Here is a 9,906-nt window from a genome sequence, read left to right on the forward strand (position 1 = left end):
GCGGGATGGGGCTGGCGGCGGCGGGGGAGGCCGTTGTCATGGAGACCGAGGGTCGGGTGTGCGGAAGGGGGGAGGGTGCCAAGAGGGGAGCGGGTCCAGGGCGCGAGGTCGGCTTTCGGGGTACCGGTGCGGCCCGCGGCGCCCCAGCACCTGTGCATTGTGCATTGTGCGGCGCGGGCGGCGGCTGGGGGGGAGGGGAGGGCGCGAGTCCGGGCTGTGGGGGTGGGGCGGTCGGGGTCTGCCGAGGGGGCGGGGCCTGGCTGACACCACCTCGGGGGTCCCAGCGAGAGCCCTGGGGGACGCTGAGCACCGGACGGACAACTTGGTGGCGGGGGAGGGGACCCCGGCGAGGACAGAGGGTGGACAGCCCCCTCGCCAGCGCCGCAGACTGACAGCGGCCGGGCCCGCCCTCCCCGCTATGTCACTTCCGGCGGCGGCCCCCACCCCCTCGCGCTCTGTCTCTGGAGTAGCCTCGGACTCCGCCCCCTGGCGATTGGAACGCGGGTCACGTAGCAACGCGGGGGAGAAAGGGAGAGGGGCGTGGCCCGGAGCTCGCCCAATCAGCGCACAGGGGCTCAGGCCCCAGCCGCTCCGCTTTAGCAACGTCGTTAGCAACACGTGGGGCCGGAGGAAGCGCGGGGCGGGAGGGGAGGGGGGAGCGGGCAGGCGGGAGGGGGGCGGGGAGGGAGCGGGCGCGCGGGAGGGGGAGGAGAACTGACGTCAGCGGGAGAGTATTATGGTCTGTCGTGCGCTGGCTGCTGCTTTTCTGCTCCTGGAAGCGGCCAAGGGGGGAAGCGGCGAGTCAACATGGAGCTTTCAGCGGTGGGGGAGCGGGTGTTCGCGGCCGAAGCCCTCCTGAAGCGGCGCATACGGAAAGTAGGTACCTCCGTGGGCTTCGGACCTAGGCTGGCCGAGCCCTCCCCTCCCGGCCTGGGTTCCCTCCCCCTGCTGCAGCCCAGCTTCCCTTCCCCCAGGTCCCAGCAGCGGCCGCGGCCGTGGCGGCGGCGGCGGCGGCTCTGAGCCCAAGCGCTTTCCTTAGACTTGCAGCGATGCACAGATTGCATGGGTGGGGGGCGGGGTGGGGGGATGAATGCCGGTGCATGCACTTTGTGCAGCGTTTCGTGCAGGGGGTGATGCAGCGAGCGCGTGCCTTTCGCGATGGGATTTCGCGCATTCATCTGGTGCATGCATTTTTTGCATGTATTTCTTGTGTCCTCGTCATGCATTTCTCCCCTTGCACACACACATTTTCCCCTTTGCATCCGCAGGGACGCATGGAATACCTCGTGAAATGGAAGGGCTGGTCGCAGAAGTAAGTAGGTTATATGCAATTCTCAACCCCAGACTGTTGTTCGGGAGGTTTCTTTCTTCCTCTTTTTCCCTTTACGTTGAAATACAGCACAATGCAACAAGAAAAGTTAGAGACAGACACACACACACACACACACACACACACACACACACACACACACCCGCCGCTCTTTCCCTGTTCCCAGGACTGACGCCCACTTCTTCCTGATTTCCTCTAGGTACAGCACATGGGAACCCGAAGAAAACATCCTGGATGCTCGCCTGCTCGCAGCCTTTGAGGAAAGGTACAGGCCCTTTCAAGCCTCAGACTCTGACTTAGGGACAGGGGTCCAGCCTGGACTGGAGTCCCACTAGATTCTTTACTCACACACCCCCTTTCTCTCTCCTTCCTGTCTCTAGGGAACGGGAGATGGAGCTCTATGGCCCCAAAAAGCGAGGACCCAAACCCAAAACCTTCCTCCTCAAGGTGAGATGGCAGTGCCCAGTGGCAGGAAGCAATGTTGTAGTGTGAGATTTTGGGGAAGGGGGCCCTGAGGGCTTATGGACCTTTGGGGTGTCCACTCGTGTTGCTTATTTATAATGTAGGAAGGAGTCCCCAGACGGGCTGTCACCAGGTCAGTGGCAGCGCCAGCCAAGTGGTGTCTTGGGGAAAGGGGCTTAGCCACACTAGGCTTATGCCCACACCATCCCAAATAGACACACAGTCCAATACCAGCAAGAAGTGTGCTTGCTGCAAATGGCTGCTTCCAGACGAATTCTCTACCACTTCCCCCAGACTGCTGCCCCTAAGCCCCACCCCCACCCATATAGAAATTCCGAGGCATCAGAGGGCGAAGCAGGGAGGCCCCCCGCTGGAAGAGGGGTGGGGGGGGCAGTGGGCAGGGGCCCTGCTCTGCTTTTGACGTGCCTTCTCTCCTGCAGGCCCAGGCCAAGGCAAAGGCCAAAACCTACGAGTTCCGAAGCGACTCAGCCCGGGGCATCCGGATCCCCTACCCTGGCCGCTCCCCGCAGGACCTGGCCTCTACTTCCCGAGCCCGTGAGGGCCTTCGGAACATGGGTCTGTCCCCGCCAGGAAGCAGCAGCAGCACTGGCAGCGCCTGCCGGGTGGAGCCCCCGCGGGACCGGGACCGAGAGCGGGAGCGCGAGCGCGAGCGCGAGCGGGACCGAGAGCGGGAGCGGGAGCGGGGCGCCAGCCGCACCGATGACAAACCCAGCTCACCGGGAGACAGCTCCAAGAAGCGAGGCCCCAAGCCCCGGAAGGAGCTCCTGGACCCCTCGCAGAGGCCCTTGGGAGAAGCCAGTGATGGCCTCGGAGATTACCTCAAGGGCAGGAAGCTGGACGAGGCCCCTTCCGGGGCAGGGAAGTTCCCAGCTGGCCACAGCGTGATCCAGCTGGCCCGGAGGCAGGACTCGGACCTGGCCCAGTGCGGTGTGGCCAGCCCCAGCCCGGCGGAGGCCACAGGCAAGCTGGCTGTGGACACCTTTCCGGCCAGGGTCATAAAGCACAGGGCCACCTTCCTGGAGGCCAGAGGCCAGGGCACCCTGGACCCAGGTGGCCCCCGGGTCCGGCATGGCTCAGGCACCCCTGGCTCTGTGGGGGGCTTGTATCGGGACATGGGGGCCCAGGGGGGAAGGCCCTCTCTCATCGCCAGGATCCCAGTGGCCAGAATCCTGGGGGACCCAGAGGAAGAGTCCTGGAGTCCCTCTCTGACCAACCTGGAGAAGGTGGTGGTCACCGACGTGACCTCAAACTTTTTGACCGTCACCATTAAGGAAAGTAACACGGACCAAGGCTTTTTTAAAGAGAAAAGATGAATTGCTGGGTGGGTGATCCCAGGACGAGAGAGCAGGAGAGAGAGTGGGAGCGCAAACTTGGCATAACGCTTTTTATTTCTGGGCGGGAGGCGGCCTTCCGGCTGGCCCTGTCCCTAACTTCACACACCCAACCCTTTCCATTCCTCCTCCCTCCCCTCAGTTTTGGTTGGAAAGATTATCTCTAGAGTTATATTTTCTATTAGATGTAAATATGTTATTTAAGAAAAAATATCTAAATATATATATTTCAACTCTTGAAGTTGTTTTATTTAAACAAGGAGAGAGAGAGAGACTCAGTGTGGTTTAGTTGGGGCAGACGGGCTGAGTCGCCGCCCCTCAGCCACCCAGGGCACTAAGGAGGTTGGGGACCTGGGTACTGGACCTCTCTGACGGTGTCCGGAGGGACTCAGCCTACCCACTTGACCCCTCCTGCCTTTTCCCACAGCCCCTTGGTAGACCCCTGGAACCAAGGCAGGACCCGGATTTTTTCTCTCTTCCCATTGGCCCACCAGGCCAACAAAAGATTGGCTCCCCAATCAGAAAAAAAGGGGGTGGGGTCAGTGTGTTTGGCCTTTTTTTTTTTTTTTTTTAAAGATTAAGAAGTCTGTTGGCGGGGCAGGGGGGTGGTATTCACTTGAATAACTTTTGTGTGTGATGTTGAAGGTAAAAAGTTGCAGGTGGGTGGGAAGCAGCAGATTCCCCCCAGGACCACATCAGGAAATGCACTTTACGGGAGATAACGTGTGTGGGATACACGCCGATCCGATCGTGTGTATGTCATGTGGATAAAATCTCCCAGTTCCCTCGATTCCTTTCCTTACTCCACAGAAAGAAAAGAAATCCAGCGAATCTGTTTACATTCCCGAAATGCCAGGATAAATTGGGAGGATTGCATGTCAGTGCCCAGAGTTCGAGACAGTCGCTTTACAGGAAAAGTGTTTGGGGGTGGACTTTTTCCTTTTCGCGTCCTCTAGCCTCGCCAGGAGAAGAGACGGTGGCCCCCACCTCCCAGGAAGAGTTGGACTAGCCTGCCTCCCTCGGGGAGGGCGGGCCGCCGGCTCTCAGATGGACGCATGGCCAGACAGGCCCACCCTGCGGGACCCACGGAGGGAGGCGCGGCGGCGGGCGCGGCTGGGAGCGGGGGCTCCGCGCCGAGGCCTGGCCGGGAGTGCGGCGGAGGCTCGGGCCTCGGGGCTCGGGGCCGGGCAGGACTCGCATCCCCGGCGGCTCCGGCGGGCGAGGGGAAGGAGGGGCGAGGCGAGGTTTTCATCCAAGAATGCGCATCAGAAACTTTTGCTTTTTCCTCACCCCCCCGCCCTCTTCTTAAAAGCAAAAGCTATAATTTATAGGCCTTTTCGATTCGCGGAGTGTTCTCTATTTGAACTCGACATTCAAACTCCGCCAAAGGGGGCGGGAGGAGCGGGAGTTGAAAAGAGACGGCCGCGGCGGGGGAGGCCGTGCGCGGCGGCGGGGCCCGGGGCGCCCCCGTGCGCTCCAGGGACGCAGAACGCGCGCCCCTCTTTCGACTCGAAAGCACAAATCTGTCTCCCCCCACCCTCCCCCCCAACACACCTCCTTCTCTTCGAGGGCTGATCCTTCGGCCTCCCGGCCTCCCCCGCCCTTAGAGGGCTAGGAAGATTCGACTGCCCACTGCTTGTTTAGGGAGGGCGTGGAGGTCCTGCGCGCGGGAGGAAGCACAGACTCGGGGCGAGCGAGGCTGGGGGCCGGGGCTGGGGGGGAGCTTCTGGATGGGGATACAGGGTGGGAACTCCAGACTTGTCCTCCTCCGCACTCCCCATCCCCCCGCCTCCCTCTTTCCTCCAGACTTTCTTGCCTTTAAAGAGAGGGGGTAAAAAAAAAAAAAGAGGAAGACGGTGTACTACATGATTTTATTTGTTTTTGAATATCAAATTGCGCCTATAAAGAGACGCCCCTGGAATGGGGATTTTTATCTGCTCACATTTGTAAAACTGGTATTTTAGACTTTGTATAAAGAAGCGCCGTTGACCAAGTGTATCTGCTAAAATGTGGACGCTATTTTCAGATGAAGCTTCATTGAAGAGACATGTCTGTTACCCAGTGGACGGTAACTCGGGGACACGTGTCTACCTGGCTGCCGCCTTCCTTTCTCCCTTCCTCCCTCGGCTCCCATCTCCCTCCCTCGGGGCTGACTCTGACTCTTCCTTCCGATGTTCCGGGGCCAGCCTGCTTCTGCCCCTGCCTCCCCTCTGTCCGCCGTCTGTCCGTGGCCATGCCTGTGTGTCTTTTCCGCTCGCTCTTGCGACGCTGACCTGGGGGGTGGGTGGGCAGGGGCCAGGGCCGCGTGGCTGGGAGTCTGCAACCGCGCGGGATGTGCGTGTGTTGTTGAGTTTATTTAATTCTAAGATTTGTACAAATCTAGAATCGATCCCCGCCTCAGCTCAAGAGTGAAGCTTCGGTACCTATCTTCTGCGGTCGTGAATGTCTGTATCCAATACCGCTTTCTACGTGTTTAAATACATACTTTGTAAATAGAGACATGTCTCGGTTTTATTCCTTCCCCTCCCCCTCCCCACTGGAGCAGAGGGAAGACTAGCCAGGGGAGAGAGGACCCTTTCTTCCTGTCTCGTCCACCCCCCACCCTTGCCCCCATCGGCCCCGAGGGATTCCTCCAGTAAAGGCCCGACCCCAACTGGGGGAACTTCCCAACTAGGGGAGGGGGTAGAGGTGGGCTCTGGAGGGAGTGGGCTGTGACTCTCCTTAGCCTCCGGGGGTAGGTCGTGGCTTTCCTCACCCACGGGCTGCAATTTTCTGGGACCCAGGCAGAACTCGGGGACACCAGGAGGATGGGCACTACCTTCAGGGTCCCCTTTCTTCTGGCGGGGCTCCCCGCCCCCCCCCCGCGCGCCCCACCCCTAGGCCCGAAGGCGCTGGTCCCCGAGGCCCGGGCGCCCCGCAGATGTGCGCCCGGCGGTTCCCGGCCTGCTTCCTGGTGCTGTCGTGGGACCCGCCCCCAGACCCACCCAGCCTCGCCAGCGCTCCCCGAAATGCAGCGCCTCGCGCCTATTGATTGAGGAATTGAATTCGCGGGTATTGCTAGGCAACTGGCTGCTCGGAGCCGGCGCAGAGCACGCTGATGTGATTAGTGAACCTGGCGCGGCCGCGGCGCAGCCCCGCGCCCCCCGCCCCCCGCCAGCCTCTCGGTCCCCGATCTTCTTGGGGTGTAGGAGTCCCAACGCTGGGCGAGGCGCGGTCCGGGAAGAGCAGAGCGCAGGGTGGGGATAGGGGTTCTTGGCCCTTCCGGGCGCAGACTTTGCAGGGCGCCGACGTGGGGCGGCGGGGGAGAGGCGCCTTCCGGACCCCAAGGCGGCCATGGCTTGTCCCAGTCCCACCCCTGTAGCCCCCCCGCAGACCGCGTCGCGCAGAGAAGCCCTGACCTAGGCGCACTGGCAGAGCGCGAAGGGAGAGGCGTGGGGACGCGTTCGCCCGCACATCTCCAGTCTTCGGCCAACCGGTTGGGGACCCCGCCCTTGGCGGTGCTCTCCGCGCCTCTTCCCCCAGTTCTGAGAGCTGAGTGGGAGGATCGGGGAGGGAGAGAGCGACTGGCGCCAGGGCTGGGGCAGCGGGTCATGGGGCGTCGAGTGCCCTTCGGACTTGAGGGGCCTGCGCCCGCAGCGGGCAGAGTCGGGGCGGGGATGGAGTGGGGTGGCCTGGCGAGGGGCGCCAGGGGCGCTCGCCCCTGAGCTGTGGCCCAGCTGCTCGATCGGGACTCCCTCAAGCGACCTCTCCTGGGTGTTTGGGCAGCGGAGAGGACTCGTGTTTAGGAAGATGCGAGGGCGCCGACTCTGTCCCCTTTTCCCGGCTGGCTGGCCACCATCAAACTCGGCTTTGACCGGGAGCTCCTTGCGCGGTATCCGTTCCCTGGGCAGGTTCTCCAGGAGAGTGACCAGGAGCGGAGGCCTTGGCCCGCAGTGCCGCCTCTGTCCTAAGGCAGGGTCGGCTCCTCTGGCCGACGCTGGTTGGACTGGAATCTTTATGGCTCTTTGAAGCGCGGCGGATCGAATCCATTTTTCTGTCCCTTTGGTGCTTACAACGCACCGATCCTAGGGGAGGCCCTGTGCTGTGAGCGGGAGACCCGACGGCGAGAAGGCCGGCATCCAGCGCTTTGGGGGCTCATGCTCTCACTTTCTCCTCTCACCAAAAACTCCTCCAGGCCCGGAGGGGGCCACGGATCCAGCTGGAGTCTGAGATGGGAGCTGCTCAGTGTTTGGCGGCGCTCCACGGCGTCCAGCCTTCGGGGCCTGGACACGGGGAAGAGGCTGTGGGTTGGGGCCGGGGCTTTCTTCCGGACACTTCGGAAATGGAGGCTGCCAGGGGCATCTGGGAGCAGTCGGGGTGGGGGTCGAGCAACTCGATTCCCCGGGGCAGCTCGGAGTCCGAGGTAGGGAATGTCCCCTGCGCGTCCGAAGAGCCAGAGGCTCGAAGTCCGCGGGTCGCGCGCGCCCTCTAGAGGCGATGGCCTGAGTCCCTCTCCGGGCGCCCACCCCCTCCGGGCCTTTCAATTCGCCGAGTGCTTGTGGCCAGTGCCTTTCTGGCTCTTGAAAGCAGCCCCGGGAAAGCCGCATCTCCCCCACCCCAAAGCGCGCTACAGTGGGCCACGGTGGGCGCCCCCTCTGCGCCCTCCCTTGCGGAGAGGAAGGGGGTGATCAGCCGCCGGGATCCCCGTAGCCTTGCTGAACCATCCCGCCAGGCGCCCTTGGGCTGGACCCGGCGGCGCGGGGCTGAGTCCGGGGAAGGCCGCGGGCCGGGTCGGGCCCCTTGGCAGCCCAGCCCATTCTTTCTGGGAATGAGGTGGATTAGGCCATCAGATCAGCTGCGCAGAAACGAACAAAGGCCGGTGTGGGTGAGGGCCCCGTACCCGTCTGGCGGAGGCTCTAGAGACAGGGGCTCCCACGAAAGCCGGGCTCGCCACCGGGGGCAACGCCGGCTCCTGCTCCGCGTGCCCACTCCTTCCTGGCCATCCCCACCCCCTTTCTGCCCTCTCAAAAGCCAGAGGCCCGCCAGGGAGGCGTCATCCCTGCCCACCTTCTCCAAAACAAAACAGCTCCAGCCTCTCTGCAGGGGCGACAAAAGAAAGCAGGCCTGCAGCCTTGCTGCAAGAGTTGCACTTCCAATTCTCTGGCCTTGTCTGGAGAGTGCGTTGCATTTCTATTTGTAGTGAGAGAGAACCTCCTCCCCAAGGAAAACATCCAGGCCTTCGCCCCAACTAGCCTTTCAACTGGTGGTGGCCAACATCCAGTTCCAACTTCTGTCTGCACTTCAAAGGGAGCTTGATTCTCCCTGGAGGATGAAATCTATGAACACATTCAGGCTGAGGGTGATGCAAACCTTGAAGGCCCAGGGAAGGTTCTAGAATAGGCAAATCAGCTCCTAATTATGAGCTAGGAGTTAGGAGTACATAGCACACCAGTGACTCCAAACCTCTGGAGTGCCACAGCGACTCCTCTGGAGGTTTTAGAGCTGTGTCCTTCTGAAGTGTTAGCACAGGGGGTGGACTCGGGTTATGCAGCTTTCCAGCACAGTATCTTTGGGGTTAACTTAAAGTCTTGCTTTCTGGGAAAGGTCTCCAAGTGAGTTTATTATGTCGGGACAGCATCCCCGGCCTCTGCCTACTAGATGCCAGGAGCAGCAACCTTCACCCCTGCCCCCTAGTTGTGACCACCAGAATCATCTCTCGGCGTGGCCAGATAGCCCTTTGTGAACTGCCAGTGTAGGGGTTCACAGTTCTAACCAACCCCACCCCTTTGCTTAGAAAAAACACTCCCCCCCCGCCGCCGACCCTGCACTCCAGGAAAGGGGCTAGCCCTTTCCCGAAGGCTTGGATGTTTCCGTCAGTCCACATCCAGAGTATTTTGGGCAAGTGAAGAGAGATTATTGTTTCCAGGCATCCCGCGTGATGTACACCAGGCTGACAAGTTAAAAAAGAGATTTATTGATATACTAAAAGTTAACAGAAAGTAAGACAAACCCCGACACCACTTACTAATGTCTTTCACCTGCAAAATAAATTAATGTCAAAAACCAAAAAACAAACCTGCAACCTATGCCTAGTGTTAGTTTTCCAAAAATACTAGAAAGGCAACAGAATCTTTAGATGTACTTGAGCAAAAACTCTGGTCATCTAGGCACTACCTCGCCCCTCCTCCCACCCCCTCCCCCCAAACCACCACCAGCTTCCTGGGGGAAGTATTTTCTCTAACTGGTAGGTTCTGATTGAATATGGGGGCTGGGCTGCCATCTTGCTTCCACAAAGATCCTAAGCTTCCCGGGGCAATAACATATTCACTTTTGTTCTCTCTGTTAAAAAAGCAAACAAACAGCCATAGTTTAAAGCAATTAGAAGTGGCATACACGAATGATTTTTTTTTTTAATTAAAAAACACAAATCAAGCCAGCAATTGGCACTGGTCCAAACCTCTGGTCCTCCTTGTTTCCCCCTAATGAAACCTCTAGGCCCAGAGCCCTCTTAGTCACGTCAGGATTTTGAGTGTAACCAAACCAAGGCACACTCTTTTTGGTACCAAAAAATACATATAAAAATATGTCAAACCTTCTTAAGGACAGACTGGCCACTTCTTCCTATCCATGACAAGCAAAGACGCGACACAACTAAAACACCCATTCAGTATACACTGTGCTGCAGTCCATGTGGGGAACCCTGCAGAATCAGCAAGGAATCTCCAACCAGACGTGACTGATGCCACACACACGCGCGCGCACACACGCACACATAGCAGCAAA

General features: G+C 60.0%; 1 protein-coding gene across 1 annotated transcript; it reads left to right on the plus strand.

Moving 5' to 3' along the window:
* The first annotated feature begins 737 nt into the window (after positions 1–737).
* CBX8 (chromobox 8) lies at positions 738–3,381 on the plus strand. The gene is made up of 5 exons (XM_028112712.1): positions 738–876; positions 1,269–1,312; positions 1,530–1,595; positions 1,711–1,777; positions 2,233–3,381. Exons 1-5 carry the CDS (start codon positions 808–810, stop codon positions 3,124–3,126), a joined length of 1,140 nt encoding a protein of 379 aa, XP_027968513.1. The 5' UTR covers positions 738–807; the 3' UTR covers positions 3,127–3,381.
* The last annotated feature ends 6,525 nt before the right edge of the window (positions 3,382–9,906 follow it).

Source organism: Eumetopias jubatus, unplaced genomic scaffold (assembly GCF_037043125.1).
Source record: "Eumetopias jubatus isolate StellerSeaLion01/CBP00866 unplaced genomic scaffold, mEumJub1_p1.0 scaffold_10, whole genome shotgun sequence".
Classification (NCBI taxonomy): Eukaryota; Metazoa; Chordata; class Mammalia; order Carnivora; family Otariidae; genus Eumetopias; species Eumetopias jubatus.